A 23,494-nucleotide genomic window follows, 5' to 3' on the forward strand; every position below is an offset into this window, starting at 1 on the left:
ATAAGCCTGAGGATGAGGGGAGTTTTAGAAGCTAGCAAAGGGCCACCAAAAAGTTGATAAAAAGAGGAAACAAATTAGAGTAAACTAGTCAGGAATATAAAAACAGATTGTAGGAGCTTTTACAAGTATATAAAAAGGAGATTGGCTAAAGTAAATGTTGGTCCCTTAGAGGTAGAGACAGGAGAAATCATCATGGGGAATGAGGAAATAGCAGAGATGTTGAACAAATATTGTGTCTGTCTTCACAGTAGAAGACACAAATTACATACCAGAAATAGAGGCTAATAAGTGTGAAGAATTTAAAGTAATTAATATCCGAGAAAAAGTATTGGAGAAACTTAAGGGACTAAAAGCAGACAAATCTCCAGGACCTAACGGCTGACATCCTTTCTTTCTTTTGGGCCTCCTTATCTCGAGAGACAATGGATACGCGCCTGGAGGTGGTCAGTGGTTTGTGAAGCAGCGCCTGGAGTGGCTATAAAGGCCAATTCTGGAGTGACAGGCTCTTCCACAGGTGCTGCAGAGAAATTTGTTTGTCGGGGCTGTTGCACAGTTGGCTCTCCCCTTGCGCCTCTGTCTTTTTTCCTGCCAACTACTAAGTCTCTTCGACTCGCCACAATTTAGCCCTGTCTTTATGGCTGCCCGCCAGCTCTGGCGAATACTGGCAACTGACTCCCACGATTTGTGATCAATGTCACACGATTTCATGTCGCGTTTGCAGACGTCTTTATAGCGGAGACATGGACGGCCAGTGGGTCCGATACCAGTGGCGAGCTCGCTGTACAATGTGTCTTTGGGGATCCTGCCATCTTCCATGCGGCTCACATGGCCAAGCCATCACAAGCGCCGCTGACTCAGTAGTGTGTATAAGCTGGGGGTGTTGGCCGCTTCAAGGACTTCTGTGTTGGAGATATAGTCCTGCCACCTGATGCCAAGTATTCTCCGAAGGCAGCGAAGATGGAATGAATTGAGACGTCGCTCTTGGCTGGCATACGTTGTCCAGGCCTCGCTGCCGTAGAGCAAGGTACTGAGGACACAGGCCTGATACACTCGGACTTTTGTGTTCCGTGTCAGTGCGCCATTTTCCCACACTCTCTTGGCCAGTCTGGACATAGCAGTGGAAGCCTTATCCATGCGCTTGTTGATTTCTGCATCTAGAGACAGGTTACTGGTGATAGTTGAGCCTAGGTAGGTGAACTCTTGAACCACTTCCAGAGCGTGGTCGCCAATATTGATGGATGGAGCATTTCTGACGTCCTGCCCCATGATGTTCGTTTTCTTGAGGCTGATGGTTAGGCCAAATTCATTGCAGGCAGACGCAAACCTGTTGATGAGACACTGCAGGCACTCTTCAGTGTGAGATGTTAAAGCAGCATCGTCAGCAAAGAGGAGTTCTCTGATGAGGACTTTCCGTACTTTGGACTTCGCTCTTAGACGGGCAAGGTTGAACAACCTGCCCCCTGATCTTGTGTGGAGGAAAATTCCTTCTTCAGAGGATTTGAACGCATGTGAAAGCAGCAGGGAGAAGAAAATCCCAAAAAGTGTGGGTGCGAGAACACAGCCCTGTTTCACACCACTCAGGATAGGAAAGGGCTCTGATGAGGAGCCACCATGTTGAATTGTGCCTTTCATATTGTCATGGAATGAGGTGATGATACTTAGTAGTATTGGAGAAAGTATTGGAGAAACTTAAGGGACTAAAAGCAGACAAATCTCCAGGACCTAACGGCTGACATCCTTAGGGTTCTAAAAGAGGTAGCTGCTGAGATGGCAGGTGCAGTGGTTGATTTTCCAAAATCCCTAGATTCTGGAACAGTCCCAGCAGACTGGAAGTTAACAAAAGTAACACCACTATGGAAGAAAGAAAACAGGGAACTACAGGCCAGTTAGCCTTACATCAGTTGTTAGAAAATTGCTGGAATCTACTTTTAAGGAAGTCTTAACAATGCACTTAGAAAAATCATAGAACGATCAAAGTCAATATGGTTTTATGAAATGGAAGTAGTGTTTGACAAATTTGAGTATTTTGAGGATGAAATAGTTGGGTATATAAAGGGGAGCCAGTAGATATAGAATACTTGTATTTCCAAAAGGCATTTGATTAGAGGCAATATATTAGCATTGATGGCGGATTGGTTAACGGACAGGAAGCAGAATAGGGTTAAATGGGACATTTTCAAATTGGCAGGCTGCATTAGTGGAGTGCCGCAAGGATCAATGCTGGGATCTCAGCTATTTACAATTTATATTAATGACCTAGATAAGGAGACAGAGAGTAATGTATCAAAGTTTGCTGATGATACAAAGCTAGGTGAGAATTTAAGCTGTGAGGAGGACACAAAGAGGCTGCAGAGAGATATGGACAGGTTAAGTGAGTAGGCAATGAGTAGCAGATGGAGTATAACGTGAGGAAGTGTGAGGTTATTCACTTTGGTAGCAAGGGTAGAAAAGCAGAATTTTTTTTTTTTTTTTAAAAGGCGTGAAACTTTTAAATATTGATGTGGAGAGACACTTGGGTGTACTCGTATGTGAAACAGCGTGCAGGTATAGCAAAAAGTTAGGCCGGCACAGACACGATGGGCCAAAGGGGCTGTTTCTGTGCTGTATAACTCTGACTCTAGGCAAATAGTATGCTGGCCTTTATTGTAAGCAGATTGGAGTAAAAAGACAGACAGACTTGTATTTATATATCACCTTTCATGATCGCCTGACATTTCAAAGTGCTTTACCGCCAACAAAGTACTTTTTGAAGCGTAGTCACTGTTGTAATGTAGGAAGCGCAGCAGCCAGTTTGCGCACAGCAAACACCCACAAACAGCAATGCGATAATGGCCAGATAATCTGTTTTTGTGATGTTGATTAGGGGATAAATATCAGCCAACCCACTGAGAATAACTCCCCTGCTTGACTTCAAAATAGTGCCATGGGATCTCTTACATCTACCCGAGCAAGCAGACGGAGCCTTGGTTTAACGTTTTATCCGAAATATGGTACCTCTGAAAGTGCAGCGCTCCCTCAGTACTGCACTAGTGTCAGCCTTGATTTTTGTGCTCAAGCCCAGGAGTGCTACCAACTGATGCACAGCTGACACTACAAGAATAACAAAGTCTTGCTAGATTTGTACAGGGCTTTGAGGAGACCGTACCTGGAGTAGTGTGTGCAGTTTTGGTCTCCAATTAAGGAAGGATGTACTTGCATTGGATGCAGTACAGCAAACGTTCATTAGGTTGGTTCTTGGGATGAGAGGTTGAGTAAATTGGGCCTGTGCTCTCTGGAGAATGAGCAGTGATCTCATCGAAAATACAAGATTCTGAAAGGGCTCGACAGGGTAGATATTGAGAGGCTGTTTCCCCTGGCTGGGGAATCTAGAACACTGAGGCACAGTCTCAAGCGAAGGATTTTTATCATTTAGGACTGAGATGAGGAGAAATTTCTTCACTTAGAGGGCTGTAAATCTTTGGAATTCTTTACCCCTGGGGGTTGTGGATGCTCATCGTTGAGTATATTCAAGGCTGAGATAGACTGATTTTTGGTCTCTCAAGGAATCAAGAGAAATGGGAACCAGGCGGGAAAGTGAGTTAAGACAGATGATCAGCCATGATCGTACTGAATGCTGGAGCAACTTTGAGGAGTGTATGGTCTACTCCTGCTCCTATTCCTTGCGATAGAAAGCCATGAGGAGGACACAAAGAGGCTGTAGAGGAATATAGACAGGTTGGGTAAGTGGGCAAGGACATATCAGATGGAATACAATGTAGCGATGTGTCAAGTTATCCACTTTGGTAGGAAAAATAAAAATGCAGAATACTTTGGGAATGGAGAGAGACTGGGAGATATCTGGGTGTCCTTGTACATGTATCACAGGAAGTTAACATACAGGTACAGCAAGCAATTAGCAAGGCAAATCATATGTTAGCTCTTGTTAAAGGGGGATTGGCATGTAAGAGTAAAGAGGTCTCATCATTACACAGGACATTGGTGAGGCCACACCTGGAGCACTGTCTCTCATACCTAAGGAAAGACATACTTGCCCTAGAGGGAGTGCAACAAAGGTTTAGACGACAAGATCATGGCTGATCATTTACCTCAACTCCACCTTCTTGCACCAACCCCATAATCCCTTAGTATGCAAAAGATCTACGGATGTGATGAGGAGACTGTCCAATGAGGAGTGATTGAGTGAACCAGGCCTAAATTCAGTGGAGTTTAGAAGAATGATAGGTGATCTAATTGAAACATATAAAATTCTTAAGGGGCTTGACAGGGTAGATGCTGAGAAAATATTTTCCTTGGCTGGGGAATCTGGTCCCATAAGGGTTGTCCATTTAGGACTAAGGTAAGGAGAAATTTCTTCACTCAAAGGGTTGTGAATCTTTGGAATTCTCTATCTCAGAACTGTGGATGTTCAGTTATACAGTATATTTAAGACACAGATCAATAGATTTTGGGGTATTAAGGGGTTATGGGGATATTGCGAGAAAGTGGGTTGAGGTATAATCTTGTTGAATGGTGGAGCAGGCTCAAAGGGCCAAATGACCTACTCCAGCTCCTATTTCTTAGGTTATGTACTTGTTCCTTACAAATTAAACCTTCAAATAGCTGACATCCCGGCTCACTGATCATGGTATGTAAGGAAAACGTCAACAACTTTATGATCTACCTTCAGGAGTGATCTCAGTTGATTTGGTGAAGTTGGGTGTTGCACGTTTGAAGATCTTTGCTCTTTCACCTCCAACCACTACATCGGCTCCAAGAAGTGGCACTAGCACTGCTAGGCTGCAGAGTGTTCCTGATACCAGAGTGTTACTGGTATCTCTTAGTCCTAGTAACACCTAAAACAGAAAATGTGGATTTAGTATTTCTCCATGGAAAACAAAAGTAAATGTATTGATTTGAGGGAAGATGCACTTATTGAAATAAAGCACTCTATATACTACAAGGAACTTTGTATTAACTGCATACCTAGCTGGTAGTATTTCACTGTGCCAGGTGGCTACAGCCAAGTTACGAAGGCTGTCCAAAGTTGAGGTCACCATTGTCAACTGCCACTGATCTGTCAGCCGTGGCTCACTGGTAGCACTCTTACCACAGTGGGTTAGAGTCCTTTTCCAGAGACTCTCCAGTACAGTATTGAGAAGGTTCTGCACTTGTGGCAGTGTCATCTTTCAAATGAAATTTAACCAAAGCCCCAACAGCCCTCTCAGGTGGAGGTAAAATATCCTATGGCACGATTTTGAAGAGCAGGGTAGTTCTCTCCAGTGTCCTGGCCGATATTTATTCCTCAATCGACAACACAAACAGATTGTGCCAGATTTTGCTGTGAGTGGTGAACCAATAGGTGCAAGTCATTCATTAGACTTGCACTTGCCCACTGACATTCTATAGGGTTTTGTATAGCAAGTTGCTGTCGGCAGGACATTGTAAAAATACAACACCCTCTACAGAATATCTGGGACCTGTGAACAGGGCAAGCAATTGTATCTCCTGAACCAGATAGAAGAATCATACATGAGCAGCAAAGAGTCTGAACCAGGAAGTTCAAATTCGGATAGTGAATTCAATGTCAAATCAGGTACAAAAAACAAAATAAAGAAAGGGAAAGATAGCATTGAGAGAGATAAAAGGAATGGAGAGAAAGTTTTAAAAACACTAACATTTAAAAAAAATCTCCAATAATTAAAATTTCAAAGAATGAGATGCCACACTTATAAAAGTTAATTTTCAATGCCAGAGATGCTCTTTGGCAGTGATTAAAACTTACAATGCCATTAAAAGGGTGTTTAGACTGAAATAACTTGACATTAACATTTTGTGGAGAGTTCAGTCCACATCAAAGATGTCAAATACAGGAACTTCTTGGCGTTCAAAACATGTGAATGGAAAGCCAGCTGGTGAGATGGGTTTTTTTTTTGCGCAGCTTACGAAGCACCGGCAAATCGCAGACAGAAAAGTTTTGAATTTTTGTGTTTAACTGCTCATGTATATGTGCCAGAGGTTGTTGTCCAATTTCCACATAAATCACGGGGTATACCATTAGCCTCCCCATTATTTTTACAGCAAAATCCAGTCCATTACCTGGTCATTAATACATTGCTGTTAGTGGTGCTGTGCACAAATTGACTGCCATGTTTCCGATATTACAACAGTGACTGCACTGCATTGGCTGTAAAGTGCTTTGCGACATCCCAAGGTCATCAGTGGCACTATTTAAATGCAAGTCTTTCCTTTTCTTACATTGCAATCAATGGAACTGCAGTGGGATGCAAAGTGCTCCTATCTGTCAGTGACATCACTTGAGCAGGTAGGAGGAAATGAAAACAGAAATGGCAGGTTTTCATTAAGGTAAAAAAAAACTTTAAAATGGACAAAGAGGGAGTAATTTGAACAAAAAACTCCTAAACTTTCTTCCCCTTCTAAAGGTGGAAATGTTCTGTTCTAAATCTAATCGGAGCAAGAGTTTTAAACTATGATCACAAAATAACTAAAAGGACTTTAAGAGCCTCCAGTTGCCTCAGACTCTTGAGGAAAGGTGCAAGAATGTAAAGCAGTCTCAAAAACCACATTCACAGAGCGTACAAGCATATCCAAGCTGCACTCAGTAGTGTTCGCATTGCCCAATCAATTTATTGGTGCAATAAACTGAGGCGTTCTCAGGTATAAGAATGCATTTAAAGTTAAATTTTATCTATATCAAGCGAGAATTCCATGAATGGTTAAATATTTCATATAGGAACATGTTTATGCAAATCAATTTTGGAGTATCAGACTTGGCTCAGTGGCATCACTCTCACCCGAGTCAAGCAGTTATAGGTTTACTCCAGAGATTTGAACACATAATACAGGCTGGCATTTCAGTGTGGTACTGAGGAAGGGCTGCACTGTAAGCGACCATGTCTTTCAGATGAAACATTAAATCCCGTTAGTTCATTCATGGGGAAGTAAAAGGGGTTTTATAACTGCAAGCACTATCAAAGTGATGTAGACTATAATTTACATAAGTTAACAGATTCACTAAATTATGCAGAAGGAATGAAATCCACAAATAAACAGGAAAAACGTGTAACTGACAACCTAAGATATGAGTACAAAACATCATCGCAACCAACTGACTTGAGTCTCACTCGTGCTGTAAATTAAAACTCCCAGTCTTTCACCGACCTGTGGAAGAATGATTTCCTGTAGGTCTTCCAGTGGAAAAATGTCTGCATAAGTGTCCAGGTGAGATAACAGTACCATTCGCACATGCTCCTCTCGAACGCTATAGAGTTTCAAAAGAATGGGGATCACGTGCTCTCGAAAAACATTGGGTGACAGGAGGCAACTGAATTCTTCATCACCAGGTGAGTCTAGAGTAATATAATTCAAACAGCTTAACTGTTGCTCAACTGTATCTTTACAGCTGTCAATATTTACACCATTTCATGTTTTTTTCCTCAACAGTGTATTTATTTTTGTTGGATGTCTGTATTCATTGAGATATAAAAGGGATAAGCGCTGAGGAATAGAACTCTCTTTTCACTTTGGACATTCAGTGTCAGCATCAAGCATTGCAAGTCCAATTTAGAGCAACCAAATACAAAATATGATGCTCCAAAATGGCACCTGAACCCTAACCTCAGGACATGTACATTTATTGCTCAAATAACCAATTTTTGTACAAAATTGCAGTACTTACGCAGTAAATCGTACTACATGCAATAAATGGAGAAACCGATGTGATATCACCCACAACAACTCAAATCGTGTGTTGCTGACAGCTTCTCAGAGATTTGTGGGCAGTTTTGTCCTTTGGACTCACTTATGACAATGATTATATATTTTTAAAAGTTTAAGATGGAGTCCAGGTCAAGTGACCTCACATCCACTCTGCGAAAGGGCAAGACAGAAGTCTTGGTTACCAAGACTACAGAGAACATAGATCAAAGACTTTTTGAAGAAAGAGAGACTGCAGGGGTTAACACCTGAAGAACAATGGGTTTCACTCTTCCAGACCTTCAGGTTGTAAAACAAGGGATCAGTGATTCTGAAGATGCATTTGTCCCAAGCAGCTGTTAACACTTGGAAATAATGGAAGGCCCAGGTGGCTCTGTGAAACCAGACTTTGCATATTGTAGGACAAAAAGCTATTGACTTTGAGTCCAGACAAATGTAACAGATTTTCTGTAGGCAGACAGGCTGTAAGAGAAGAAACCAGCAGTTGCAGCCTCAAAAGAGGGAGGGGAGGGTTGGGGGGTGTGGGGAGAACACTTGCCCGCGGAAGCCTGACATAGTAAAAGTCTATGAAGACTTGAACCTGTTTTGAAAGTTGAAGTTTGCAGAGAAGCAGAAGACTAGCAGGATCACCAGGCTTCGCCTTATTCATGATGTTAAGGTCGGAAGTGCTCAGAGAAGTGAGCAAAGAGGGCATTGTTTTTAAAAAAAGGTCTGGGAGGTTCAACCCATTGTTACTGGGAGGAGTTTGGGCCTTTTAACCACAAAGGATTTTACCATCAAAAAGGACTGTGTAACCTGTAAGTGTGGTGTGAGGTTTTCAAGTACTTTAATAAGTAAAGAAAATACCTATTTTTGTAATCTGGGATATCAGCTACTTGCAAAGTACTATTTGGTTAATAGGGTTTTTGTTTAGTTATAATAAAAGTCTTAAAATTTGAAATATTGTCATGTAATTCTTTAAATTTTTCCGGGGGGGGGGCTACTACCTCATTTTAACGTTAATGGGCTTACGGAGGTCATAACACTCACAATCACCAGGAATTTAATCAAGATGGACTGACCTCACTTTGTAGAGGACCCTTGAAGTTGACAGAAAGCAGAGTCCTTCATCCATCAGTCTAGAAGTGAATTTAAACCTGCATGAAGTTGAAGTTGAGGTGCAGTGGTGTCTAATCCCCCATCAACACAAGTCTAGTGCTAGTTACAATAATAAAATTCTCTAACAAAATATTTCCCATATCATACCAAATGACAAAACAGCTACTGTTGCTAATAATTAAATTAGCAGAAAATGGCCACAGGTTAATCAAACTATGGGGTGTGGAGAGCAGCTTTAAAAATTAACCTATAATTGTAGCTCAGCATAACAGGATCAAGAAAAACTGCAAATGCTGGAAATACACAGCCAGTCAAGACAGCAACTGAAAGAAAATAACAGAGCAATATTCTGGGGGCTGAAGGATCAAACTCCAGAAAGGTTGATCTACCATTTTGTAACATATCACATTCGTCCTTTAACATGCAGTGCTGCTCATTCTCCACCCATACATGTGCATAGTATAATACAGATTACCATTAGGTAGGTTTTAGCACTCTTGACACATTGAACTTGCTGTCTTACCCATATGAAGTTAATAAAGGCTTGTCCTTAAATTGATGTATACTAGTTTGTGAGGTACACTGCTTTGTTAAGAACACATGTACTGAACACACCTTTCTTTGGCCTGAGAAGGTAAGGAAGGAAGCTTTTGATCGCTACTGGCTCTGCAAACACCAATGGAGTTAGTAGCTGTGGCACCAGTCGGGAGGCTATGAGATCTTCAGGTAAACCCTGAACTCGATCTAACAGGAACCTGATGAAACAAAAGAGCATCAACACCACTCTCTACATGCTTAAACTCTACTTCAGGAAAGTGCTGACTCGGGGAAGAAAACATTGGGAAGAATGGTCTGCCAAACATATTTCATTGGCAAGACTGAGTGTTGCATAAAATCCAAAAAGGTCTGATGGAATAACAATCCCCTCTGGCTGTAAGATTTTTAAATGCAAGGCTAGTCTGGGCAGTCTCAATCCAATTCCTTTTGGGCACAGCACTTCCCCCATATTCAGCATTAATTGCAACTAATTTGGAAATCTCACAGAGGCCACAGAATGGAAATGGTCACATTGGTGCAATACTATTTACATTTCCTGTTTGATGCAAGGAAGCATGTCATCATTGCTCTACAGTGATAAGTTGTAGAGATGGAATGAACCTTCAAGTCACCCGAATCATGCAAAGGCCAGAGTAAATTTCTTTGTGAGAGCAATGCTGTGATGGTAAATATGATGCATCTCCCATTTATTTGATTGAAGTATTTTTGTTCTTTTCAGAATTGCTTTGCTAATCAAACCTGAGGTTTTCTGATAACGAACACTTGGTTTGATGAACTCAGCAAGATCTGCTTACAGCCGATAGCTGTTTTTTTTTAAAAACTGAATTCAGGCAGAAATAAAAAACGTAATCAGAAAGCCAATCTATGGATCGTTTGGGCCATCCTCATTCATATCAGAACAACAAAAGAAGCAATGACTCTTCACTGTCAAGAACAATCCTACAAAACAAATGGGTATATGGGAGACAATATTGTCATGAAATATCAGAACAAAATGATAAATGCACCTTCAGCATTCATGATCTTTACTAGGATGATGGATACCAGGCAGTCTGAATTTGAACACAGGACGCAAACACACAATGTGTCTTGTAAGAAAAATTCCTATCAAAACGAGAAAAACAAGAGTAAGACCGAAATGTGCAAATAACAGGAATCAAAACATTGAATTCAACAATTTCAGACCGTAATTTCTTCCCCCATTTTGTTTCCTCTTGTTTGCACGTTTCCATCTTACTCTTGTTTTTGCTTCTGGACAGCAGCATCCTGCCAGTCCCACCTCCTCCAGACATCTTTTGTTTCTTTACTTGACCCCCTTACCAAGTCCTTTGGCACTGCATTAACAACACTTTTGTCATTTAATCTCTCCCGTCTTCCATCCCATTATAGACCTCCTCTTTTGTTCTTTTCCAACCTCCCCACTTAAAACCTTACATTTCCAATCTTTCCCAGTTAAGAGGGAATTCATCGACCTGAAACATTAACCGTTTCTCTCTCCACATATGCTGCCTGACATGCTGAGTATTTCCAACATTTTGTTTTTACTTCAGATTTCCAACATCCGCAGTATTTTGTTTTCGTATTAGGGATTTTTTTTTTTTTTAATTCACTTATGGGATGTGGGAGTCACCGACAAAGCCAACATTTATTGCCCATCCTTAATTTACCTGGAGAAAGTGGTAGTGATGCGCTACCTTCTTGGCAACTGAGTGGCTTACTGAACCATTTAAGAGGGCAGTTAAAAGTTGACCTGGCAAGTCACATCAGGACCAGAAGGTAAGGACAGCAAATCTCCCTCCCTAAAGGGCATTGGCGAACTAGATGGGTTTTTGACGACAATCTAGCAGTTACAAGGTCACCTTTATTGATGCTAACGTTTTAGTCCAGATTTATTTAGTTAACTGAATTTAAATTCCCCAGCTGCTTTGGTGGGATTTGAACTCATGTCTCGGATCATTAGTCCAGGCCTCTGTATTACTAGTCCAGACTTCTGTATTACTGGTCCAGTAAAAGAACCACTACGTTACCATTCCCTAAGCTGCTAAATTGACACGTTAATTTTCAAAAATTAATATATACTACCAATGATAGAATGATACAAGAGTGGGCTGTAACAGACTTATCTCCCTGGAAGGCTGAGTGCATAAATTCACTGTTGTGGTACCAAGATCACAAAAATCCTAGGTTTGATCTTCAATTTATGTGCAGTCAGCTGGGATTGGTGTAGGAGTGTTAGAATTGGCTTCAGAATCACCAGCTGAAATCTGAAAGAGTCAGGGTTTCCAGTTCCAACTTGTTTAATATAGATGTCAGTTAAGGGCAGAAATGGGCTATGATAGGCCTCTTCTACAATAGACAACATAGTTTGCCATTCAGTTGCTCAACATATTTAAACACAAGAAATAGGGGCAGAAGTAGACCATATGGCCCATCGAGCATGCTCCGCCATTCAATATGATCATGGCTGATCTTGGGCTTCAATTCCACTTTCCTGCCCGCTCCCCAGATCCCTGCGAGACCAAAAATCAATCTCTGTCTGTCTGTCTATCTATCTGGCCCAGCCTTAAATGTACTCAATGATGGAGCACCCACAACCCTCTGGGGTAGAGAATTCCAAAGATTCTCAACCCTTTGAGTATAGTAATTTCTCCTCATCAGTCCTGAATGATTGGCCCTGTTGGCCAGGGGCTGCAAGAAATACAGAATCAGTTACAAACTGCTGGAATAGCTTGCTAAACTATAGTAACCTGGAGCTCAGACACTGGCCTGTGCTGGTAAATTAATTAGTTCAAACTGGTTTTTATGTGACAAGACAAAGGAGCGATCGCAGGAAAAGAGCCTTATTTGGACACGATGTGATAACGGGGTCTTTGGGCCTGGGCCAATTAGGAGAAGATAAGAATGAGGTGAGCAGGCTTAAACCAACCAGAAAGAGACAGCTCAGTTTTGGAGAGATAAGGAGGAGAATAAGAATAGAGAATCTCGGGCATAGAGCCAGCGATAAACTCCGGAGACCAACCATCGTGGAAGTGGAAGACCCTGCGTGAGCAACGCGGCGACGACGTAAAAAAGAGAGAGAGAACGGAACGCCTGGCCAGCGTCAGCTCTCCCCTTTTTCGGGTATTATCCTTTGTTTTGTGTGACTAGGTCAGGGAAAGGTCAGAGGAACCTAGTGGGTGTGCTTATCAATTCTCGCTAGCTTTGTTATTAACTGTATAACCCAGTTTGAGTTGCATGCTTTTGTCTAACCAAGTGTATAAGCCTTATTCTTACATTGTACAACAACATGAATAAAGTAAATTGATAGTTAAAGAAAGGACTGAGTTTCCTTCTCTTTGTACTAAGCCATTAACTGTAGCCGGTGGATTAAGTGGAGGGTGGCGCTCCTGTAACCCGATATCCCAAACACCCAGCCTGAGCCTGAATTAAGAGGACTTAGTCCCACGTGACGGCCAGGATCAAGTGGGTGAAGGGAATAAAGGGGCCAAGGGGGAGTTGACTCCGCGCCACGGTTTACAGCCCCTTATCCTGAGACTGTGTCCCCGTGTTCTAGATTCCCTGACAGTGGGAACAATCTCTCAGTTTCTACCCTATCAAGCCATTTCAGAATCTGGTCTATCTCAATTACATCACCTCACATTCTTCTAAACTCCAGAGAATATAGGCCCAATTTACTCAGCCTCTCATCATAGGACAACTCCCTCATCCCAGAGACCAATCTAGTAAATCTTCACTGCACTGCCTCCAGTGCAAATATATCCTTTCTTAAATGTGGAGACCAAAACTGCACACAGTATTCCAGCTGCAGTCCCAAAGACCTGTACAACTTTCGTAAGACTTCTTGATTCCAGTATTCCAATCCCCTTGCAATAAAGGCCAACGTGCCATTTTCCTTCCTAATAGCTTGCTGCACCTGCACGTTAACTTTGTGCGTTCCTTGTACGAGTATCCCCGAGTCTCTCTGATCAGCACTTAGTTTCACACCTTTTAAAAAAATTCTGCTTTTCTATTTTTACAAGTGTACAACTTCACACTTCCCTACATTATACTCTATTTGCCATCTTGTTGCCCACTCACTTAACCTGTCTATATCTCTTTCCAGCCTCTCTACATCCTCTCTGCAGCTTACCTTTTCACCGAGCTTTGCATCATCAGCAAACTTAGATACATTACTCTCTGTCTCTTCATCCAAGTCATTAGTATAATAAAGGTAGTTTTTAGGATCTGATCATTTTTGTAGCTGTTGGACAATACCAGATTTTTATTTATTTTTTTACATAATATTTAGTAACAAAAACAGAATACCCACTTGAAAAACTCATTCTTTTCTTCCTCAGTTTTTAGCGTCAAGCTTTTTAAAAAATTGACAACTTCCAAGAAATCGTTCCTGCTGGTTAAGAGAGACAGCAGTTATTAGCTGACGGATACATAGGAACATAGGGGCAGGCCATTCAGTCCATCGAGCCTGCTCCGCCATTCAATACGATCATGGCTGATCATCCACTTCAATGCCTGTTCCCCCACATTATTCCCATATCCCCTTATGTCATCGGTATTTAGATATCCCTCAATCTCTGCTTTAAACATACTCAATGACTGAGCTTCCACAGCCCTCTGGGGTAGAGAATTCCAAAAATTCACAACTCTCTGAGCAAAGAAATTTCTCCTCATCTCTGTCCCAAGTGGCCTCCCCCTTATTTTGAAATTGTGTCCCGACTCTAGACTCCCCAACCAGGGGAAACATCTTACCCGCATCTACCCTTTATGTATTTTGTAGGTTTCAATCAGATCACCTCTCATTCTTTGAAACTCTAGAGAATACAGGCCCAGTTTCCCCAATCTCTCTCTATAGGACAGTCCCACCATCCCAGGAACAAGTCTGGTGAACCTTTGTTGCACTCCCTCTATAGCAATCCTTCCTACGGTAAGAGGACCAAAACTGCACACTCCAGGTGCGGTCTAACCAAGGTTCTAGACAATTGAAGTAAGACTTCACTACTCCTGTACTCAACTCCTCTTGCGATAAAGGCTAACATACCACTAGCCTTCTTAATAGCTTGCTGCACCAGCATGTTCGCTTTCAGTGACTTAGTGACGAGGAAACCCAGGTCCCTTTGTACATCTACACTTTTGATTCTCTTGCCATTTAAGAAATACTCTGCACATCTATTTCTCCTACCAAAATGGATAACCTCACATATTTCCACATTATATTCCATCAGCCACGTTCTTGCCTAATCACTAAGACTGTCCAAATCCCCTTGAAGCCACTTTGCATCTTCCTCACAACACACATTCCCACCTAGTTTTCTGTCATCTGCGAACTTAGAAATATTACTGCCTGTTAACCAATCCTTAATCCATGCCAGTATATTACCTCCTATCCTATGTGCTTTAATTTTGCTAACCAACCTCCTGTGGGGGACTTTATCAAAAGCCTTCTGAATATCCAAGTATACTAGGTTCACCAACTCCCCTTTATCAATTCTGTTAGTAACATCCTCAAAAAACTCCAACAAATTTGTCAAACATGATTTCCCGTTAATAAATCCATGTTGACTATGCCCAATCAGATCATTATTATCCAGGTGTCCATTTATCACATCCTTTAGAATAGATTCCAACATTTTCCCTACTACTGATGTAAGGCTAACAGGTCTGTAGTTCCCAGTTTTCTCTCTCCCTCCCTTCTTAAATAATGGGGTGATATTTGCTACATTTCAATCTGAAGAAACCATTCCAGAATCTACAGAATTTTGGAAGATGATCACCAATGCATTCACTATCTCCATAGCTACCTCTTTCAACACTCTGGGATGTAGAATATCAGGTCCTAGGGACTCATCAACCTTCAGCCCCATTAATTTCTCCAATACAACCTTCTTACTAATACTAATTTCCTTCAATTCTTCATTCTCCCTAGTGCCTCGGATCTCTAATTCTGGGAGATTTCTTGCATCTTCCTCAGGTGAACACAGACACAAAGTAATCATTTAGCTTCTCTGCCATTCCTCTATTAACCAATATAAATTCTCCTATCTCTGCTTTTAATGGACCCACATTTGTCCTAGCCAAATGTTTCCTTTTTATGTACCTAGAGAAGCTTTTAGTCCATTTTCATGTTTTTGCCAGTTTACATTCATATTCTATTCTCCTTTTCTTTATCAGTTTCTTGGTGCTCCTTGCTGTATTCCAAAATCCTCCCAATCCTCAGGTTTACTACTATTTCTGGCAACTTTATAGGCCCTTTCTTTTCAATCCTTAACTTTTTTGTGTTTTTTGTGCCTTGAAGGAATGTATAGTTGCTGTAAACTATGTAATAATTCTTTGAAGACTATCCATTGTCTATGCACTGTCATACCTTTTAATGTATTTTCCCAATCCACCTCAGCCAATTTGCCCCTCATACCTTCATAATTTCCGTTGTTCAAATTTAACACCCTGGCTTCAAATTGAACAACCTCACTTTCAAACATAATGTAAAATTCTATCATATTATAGTAACTCATCCCTAAAGGTTCTTTTACAAGATTATTAATTAGCCCTTTCTCATTACATAATACTAAAGCCTGTTCTCGAGTCGGTTCCTCAACATATTGCTCTAGAAAACCATCTCCAACACACCCCAGAAACCACAAGCACCAAATATCAACTATCTAAATGTTTCAGTCTATAAAATGGATTTGATCAGGGATTTTTTTTCCTCATCTACAAGCAATACCACTGTGAAACTACCCAAGGTGCAGTAACTCTGGGTTCATCTTATTTAGCAAAATTACAACGTATCACAAATAAATCACATCTTTGAAAATATTCCAGGGACCTGAGCAGACTTCACTCTGGCATTTTACCAAATTAAGTCAAAGCAGATGTATGTTCGTTTGGAAAGAGATCCTAAATGCATAGCTTACAATGTCAGTAAACCAATTCAAAAGTCTATTCAGGAAATATTCAACATTAACCAAACACACAGCCATAGGGTATTGGTAAATAGATGAGCTCCCTGACGTCAGTTTAAAGTTTTTCTTCAGTTACCTAACTGGAGTTGAACTTGAGATGCAAATTTACCACTGCATTACACTATGCATGCAAATATTTCACGGAAATCACTTACCACTTAAAGATATTAGAAATCTAAATATTCATAAGCAGTGTGAATATGGTTACTGTACACTGAATACCTTTTGCCACTAATAGTTTAGGCAAAGACATCTCTGAAATCTTACATGTAACATCTTTACCGTGCTGGTCTGTGTATGCTGAACAAAATGGCATTGTATTTTCTATGATACTATGTTATTCATGGGTATGTAAAGTACTGTTGACTTTATAGCTTTGTTTATTTTGGTCACTTCTCAATATGGCAGCCAAAAAAGCATTGTCTAGATAACCTAAACAATCACATTTTACTATTTTACAACAAATGTACTTCAGTGGTATTTTATTGCACAAACATGATGCATTTGAGCTAATTACTCTCTAGTTTCTTTGCCACACTGAAGATGGGTGTTTGCACTGGTAGGTTGAAGATTTGGCAGCATCATTAGCCAGGTACACAAAATACCCAATCCACAGGTAGATATATTCTTAAGTTTTCGATTGGATCTCATGAGGCACATTAGCACAAATTATTTTCTAATTATTTCCAGTTTCATATTGTCAAATAAATTATTTGTTATTAAGGGCAATAATGCTAACCTTTAATTCACTTCCCTCATACTGCACTGAACTTTACTAAAGTGGTTACTTACCTGAAGACCTCATGAGATAACAAACTCTGTAAAGATGGCCGTTGCATAGGGTCTTGGTTTAAGAGGGCAACTTTTAAGGTTTCTTTGAAACTTGCCAGCAAATATTCTGCAACTAGAGGACAGACATATTACCTTAAATCTCCACTCACTACAACAACTTAACATACAAACATGCCTCTGCACACTGATGCACAGAAGTCAGTCTGAACAGCTTCCAAAAAAATCAAAGTGGATTGTCCCATTACACAATACCTTTCAGTAAAGCCACAATACAAATACTTTCTTTCTGCAAATCAGTTTTCTCATTCTTAAAGGCCAAGCACACACACAGCTCAATAAACTTGATTTAATGTAAATTAGAAAAATATTTGGATGCATCTTGGATATTGCATAAGAAACCATAAACTACTGTCATCTAACTCCATAAAATGTCAGTCTTTATATCATTATTGTCATTAGTGTCTTGCTCAATATTTATTCCTCAACCATCACTAAATAAAAGATTATCTGGTCATTATCTCATTGCTGTTTATGGGACCTTGTTCTGTTTCCTACATTACAGCAGTGACAACCCTTCAAAAGAACTTCACTGGTGTGGGATGCCCAGAGTCTGCATGAATACCTGTCTTTCTCTTTCTTCTCCCAGTGCTTCTTATTGCTGTCCACACAACTGTACAGTAATATTTTTTATCGGTTGAGTTATAAAATCATAGAATGATACAGCACAGAAGGAGGCCATTCAGGCCATTGTACCTGTGTCAGTTCTTTAAAGAGCTATCCAATTAGTCCCATTCTCCTGCTCTTTCCGCATAGTCCAACGGATGTTTCCTTTTGAAGTACTTATTCAACGTGTCCAATGATATTAAGAATTTTTAAAATTTGCTTGAAGTTTACTCTTGCACTTTATCCCTCTACTGCCAAAACCCTAATTCACACCTTGATTACTAGAATTATCTAACACTTCCTTTCAACCTTCAAATAATCCCGAACTCTAACCCAAATGCGCCCTCTCACAAATTCCTACACTCTTATTGCCCCTGTGCTTGTCAAGTTCCAGAGGCTTCAACACAAGCATGCTGACTTTCAAGGTCCTCATTCAAATTCTCCAGTCTCTACACAGCCATGGTTCAGCTTGTATAAAAGTGATCGTTTCCAGCCGTACATCCCAGCCCTCAACCAAAGTTCTTTGGATTCTGGATTACTGCTCAATTCGAGCTCTCTTATAATAATCAGTTTGCTTAACTATCTCTCTCCCTTCCTTCAAAAGGCTTTCTTCTAACTGTCCTGTCAGTTCGTCAGAACCTTCAACTTCTCGTCTCCTGATTAGCATCCTCTTCCTCCTTGTAAACTGGTCTGAGGTGCGAATGCAAGTTATGATGCAATTAAGAGACATTTGACTGAATCATGTGCATGCAGCCCGCTGCCAGCCATTGTCCTCTACATTCTGTATACGTGATTGCATTTTACACCGCAGTGCCAGTATTTATCCATATCCTATATAGCCTATAGCGTGCACCATGGATAATATGTTTTATCAAACAGTATGGGAATTTTTAGAAATAAGTCAACAATTGAACATAAGCACTCAGAACATGCAACTTTTGTAAAAACATAAATTGCATAATGATGACAAAAAAAAAGCTATAAAATAGCAGCAAAGCAACTATAATAATTATCAGGGAAGAAGCAAATGCTTGTATTGACCACAGTGTGTTGACTATCAAATTCATTAATTGTACATATTGTGTATGGTCACTGAAACATGCAGCATGAAAACCCTTACCCACATCTTTTAGCAATGGAAGGAGTTTCTCAACCATCATCCCAAATGAGTAAGCATCACGAGCATGTCCGTGCTCATCAGGAAGAATCTGAAAACCTGCAGACTAAATTGGGCAAGGTAAGTTTGCAAAAATTTTTTATTTTATTCGTATATACTGCTCCTCTTAATTATATCCTATCCCGTATCTGAGTGAGGCTGATGTCAGGCTGATACTTGAGACAGCATTCAAGTACTTTACACAACAATATTCAAGAACAGCACACATCACTTTCCTGACAGCCAAACAACTCACTCTGGGGAAATTCCAGGCACCAAACATCTGCAACAAGATTTATGCATTTATCTTGTGACGTAGTAGACAACCTGACCGAGTTTTGACAAAGCAGTTGCACCAAATTGTTAACTGCTCTGCTCTCTCCACAGGCGCTGCCTGTCTTCTTGAATGATTTCAGAATTTTCTGCATTTGTTTCAGATTTCCAACATCTCCAGATTTTTGCTTTTTAGTGTGAGAAGATTGACGCACTAATCAAAAGAAAAGCAACCTCGCTACATCATAGATACTAAAACTCAAAACAGGCATTGATGTGCGTTAAGTTATCTCTTGCCCACACCCCAGCCACTTTTCCTTTCTTCCCTGTTTGCTTGGTGACCTGTATTTGCTCCATCTTATTCGCAATTTCATCATTTAATTTCATTCAATCTTTTTCCTGTATCTTCCGGTTTCACTTCCTTTGAAACTATACTCATATAGCTTTATCTGTCTTCCATTTTCCCAGGAACCTTCTTTGGAAACAGACTATGCCTTGCAGAATAGTACTGGGATTTGTTTGGTTGCAGTGTTATTTTTATTTGGCAGTAAAGAAGTGCAATGCCCAGTGTTATACTGAACATACAGATCAGAAAGATCCCAGGGTGGATTCCTTATTTCTGCTGAGTTAGCTGTTCTCAGTTGAAATAGTAGGGACAATACATCTGGCCTCACCATCCCCAGGATTAGGAGGGCAATACAGGGGGCCAAGGCAGGATAAAGAGAAAGGAAGGGGTGTGCGCGTCTGTGGGTATCCCAATGGAGTTTAGCTTTGACCTTCAGTCAAACTGTTTTGTGACACAATGTCTAGACACATCTGTTACAGATCAATATTTGAGTGAGGACGAATGGTGCTGTGAAACTGTAGCCCAGAATAAGCCTTCTGACCAGAGTATGAAAGAGGGATAAAGGGGGAGGGGACGTGGAGAGAGTTTTCCTTTTCTCCTCTGCCAATTGTCTTTTCAGGAAAGTACTGCTTAAAAATGAGTTGGATTGAGTGTGGTGCTGACACCCATTTGTTCTTTACCTTTGTAAGTTGTGCATGCTAGAATTGTTCCATTATTAAGGTGCTAGCAACACAAAAATCAATGTATCTAATAAAACCATGGCTGTTGGCTATAATGCCATAATACATCTCAAACAGTACTGCAGCTCCTTCTCTATACCCATTCCTGTCACAAAAAAAGACAAAAAAAGTCTTAATTTTTTTTAAATGAAAAATATGCTTGTGTTCTATAATTATGGACGCACCTGCTCCTCAGGAGCAATGCCACTCAAATCTCTCAATGACTTGATGCTGGACAGGAACTGCAAGAGGAAACAGAAAATATATTAAAACTTTTTTAAAAAGCAAATAGAACTTTCAGGAACTGTATAAATCAAGTTTTGTTCTGCAACATAAAGAATTTAATATTGGTCAAATGGACTTTTACAAAAAGGACCGAAATAAAATTCTCTCACCTCAGCTGATGCCTGAGAGAACTGACACATGGTCTCCATTCCTCCCAGCTTCCAGTGACCAGCCTCGCTCACAAACACGGACGAAATGCATACATTATTGTGGCTCAGTTTTCCCTGTGAAGAGACCGAATAACCTGCTTTATAACATTTTAGCTATGTCTAAACAAAAACACAATTGACTGCCATGTGCTTCTATGCAAGGCTCTCTGCTTCTTGTAAAAGGATTCCACTGATTAAACAGCAAGACCACGACCATGCCGTAAATGATGCAAGAGATTGTTATGCATCCACCACTCTGACCTCCACTGTTCCCGCTCCCCCTCACCCGCCTCCAGCTATTGACCAAGTTCAAAATTAGACTGGGGTGGGGAGGGGGGGGGGGGGGGGGGAAGGGAGAGCAGCAGGTGGTGCAGGGGGGGCAGTGCTGGGGAATCATGGTTAGAGCTCTGTGTTTGAGGATTCAATAAAGCTCTGACAAAGGAAGTCTTAATCAATATTGCTGGCACAGCAAAAGATGGAAAGATCAGATTTACATTGGCTCCTAGATCCCTGATGGTTAAATAACTAAATGCAAGTTTTCAGACACACTATTTTAAAAGTTACCTGGTGCAATACCAAATAAGTGGAACCCTGAGAACTCTTCAGTTCTATCCACATCATCAACCTTTTATCTTTAAATAACAGAACACAGAAAAGAGGCAGGTCACAACCAGAAGAACATTACCAAAAAATGAATTCTATTAAGACTGGAGGGTATTTGCATAAAATAGTGGGGGGGAAAACAAATGTTCAGATATGAAAGATCTCAAGTTCTACATTTACTTTAATTTGTGGTTTTAATAGTAAATTGTTTCCCAGTGAAGGTTTCCAATCCCACTATGTAACGTCTTTTAAAATCTGAATCACCTTGCTGTAAAGTTAAAAAGTTACATTATCTGCATAACTGCAGCAAGTATATGTTCCATTAAGAGGGAGCTCCCCCCACTTTGCTATTTCCTCTCCTTTGTTACCTCACCCAAATGTCTTTTCTTCACATATGAACCTAGAAGATGAGAGTTAGAAAGTTATTTAGCACCATGAGACTGAGCCCTATGCTGATTAAACATTTACACAAATACTTTACTCCAGCAGTCACTGAATAAATGATCAGGAGCTGGAACTTTGGCATTTTCCACTCTGGAACAATTCGACCAGCTGAAGCACGACCCGAGATCGGCTAATATAATACATACTGGGGACTAACAGATCTTTTTGCTTTGTATAACCTAGTACTGCACCAGGCAGCTAGTCATCAAGGATCTAGAAACACTTGCATCTGAGATAGTGACAAAAAGGTTTATTTGCATGAAAATGCTGTGAATAATGTGACAATGACAGTAGGTGAATTATCAGAATAAAATATACGTAAAGCAGGCTCTAGAACAGTACAGCACAGTACAGGCCCTTCGGCCCACGATGTTGTGCCGAACCTTTAACCTACTCAAAGATCAAACTAACTACCTACCCTTCATTCTACTATCATCCATGTACCTATCCAAGAGTCGCTTAAATGCCCCTAATGTATCTGCTTCGACTACTACCGCTGGTAGCGCATTCCACGCACCCACCACTCTCTGGACGAAGAAAGATTGAGGGAGCTAGGGCTTTTCTCATTGGAGCGAAGAAGGATGAGAGGTGACTTGATAGAGGGGTACAAGATGATGAGAGGCATAGATAGAGTGGATAGTCAGAGACTTTTTCCCAGGGTGGAAAGGGCTATCACCAGGGGGCATAATTTTAAGGTGACTGGAGGAAGGTTTCAGGGAGATGTCAGAGGTAGGTTCTTTACACAGAGAGTGGTGGGTGCGTGGAATGCGCTGCCAGCGCAGTAGAAGCAGATACATTAGGGGCATTTAAGCGACTCTTGGATAGGTACATGGATGATAGTAGAATGAAGGGTAGGTAGTTAGTTTGATCTTAGAATAGGTTAAAGGTTCGGCACAACATCGTGGGCCAAAGGGCCTGTACTGTTCTATGTTCTATGTGTAAAGAACCTACCTCTGACATCTCCCCGAAACCTTCCTCCAATCACCTTAAAATTATGCCCCCTGGTGATAGCCCTTTCCACCCTGGGAAAAAGTCTCCGGCTATCCACTCTATCTATGCCTCTCATCATCTTGTACCCCTCTATCAAGTCACCTCTCATCCTTCTTCGCTCCAATGAGAAAAGCCCTAGCTCCCTCAATCTTTCTTCGTAGGACATGCCCTCCAGTCCAGGCAGCATCCTGGTAAATCTCCTCTGCACCCTCTCTAAAGCTTCCACATCCTTCCTATAATGAGGCGACCAGAACTGAACACAATATTCCAAGTGTGGTCGAACCAGGGCCTTATAGAGCTGCAGCATAACCTCGCGGCTCTTAAACTCAATCCCCCTGTTAATGAAAGCCAACACACCATACGCCTTCTTAACAACCCTATCAACTTGGGTGGCAACTTTGAGCGATCTATGGACATGGACCCCAAGATCCTTCTGTTCCTCCACACTACCAAGAATCCTGTCTTTAAGCCTGTATTCCGCATTCAAAATCGACCTTCCAAAATGAATCACTTCACACTTTTCCAGGTTGAACTCCATCTGCCACTTCTCAGCCCAGCTCTGCATCCTGTCAATGTCCCGTTGCAACCTACAACAGCCTTCCACACTATCCACAACTCCAGCAACCTTCGTGTCATTGGCAAACTTGCTAACCCAGCCTTCCACTTCCTCATCCAAGTCATTTATAAAAATCACAAAGAGCAGAGGTCCCAGAACAGATCCTTGTGGAACACCACTGGTCACCGAG

General features: G+C 41.0%; 1 protein-coding gene across 3 annotated transcripts in view; it reads right to left on the reverse strand.

Annotated features, from left to right (window-relative positions):
- The window catches only part of scyl3 (SCY1-like, kinase-like 3), a 48,649-nt gene that overhangs the window by 12,225 nt on the left and 12,930 nt on the right, over positions 1-23,494 (reverse strand). For 2 of the 3 annotated variants that reach the window (XM_068037353.1, XM_068037351.1), the window contains 8 exons: positions 20,673-20,786; positions 20,463-20,519; positions 18,904-19,006; positions 17,121-17,232; positions 13,679-13,759; positions 9,427-9,566; positions 7,159-7,346; positions 4,661-4,832 (listed from right to left, as the gene is read on the reverse strand). In XM_068037353.1, the coding sequence (XP_067893454.1) occupies positions 4,661-4,832; positions 7,159-7,346; positions 9,427-9,566; positions 13,679-13,759; positions 17,121-17,232; positions 18,904-19,006; positions 20,463-20,519; positions 20,673-20,786 (967 nt within the window). The remainder of the gene's footprint in view (positions 1-4,660; positions 4,833-7,158; positions 7,347-9,426; positions 9,567-13,678; positions 13,760-17,120; positions 17,233-18,903; positions 19,007-20,462; positions 20,520-20,672; positions 20,787-23,494) is intronic. The other variant, XM_068037352.1, reaches the window with a different exon arrangement.

Source organism: Heterodontus francisci, chromosome 8 (genome assembly GCF_036365525.1).
Source record: "Heterodontus francisci isolate sHetFra1 chromosome 8, sHetFra1.hap1, whole genome shotgun sequence".
NCBI classification, from domain to species: Eukaryota; Metazoa; Chordata; class Chondrichthyes; order Heterodontiformes; family Heterodontidae; genus Heterodontus; species Heterodontus francisci.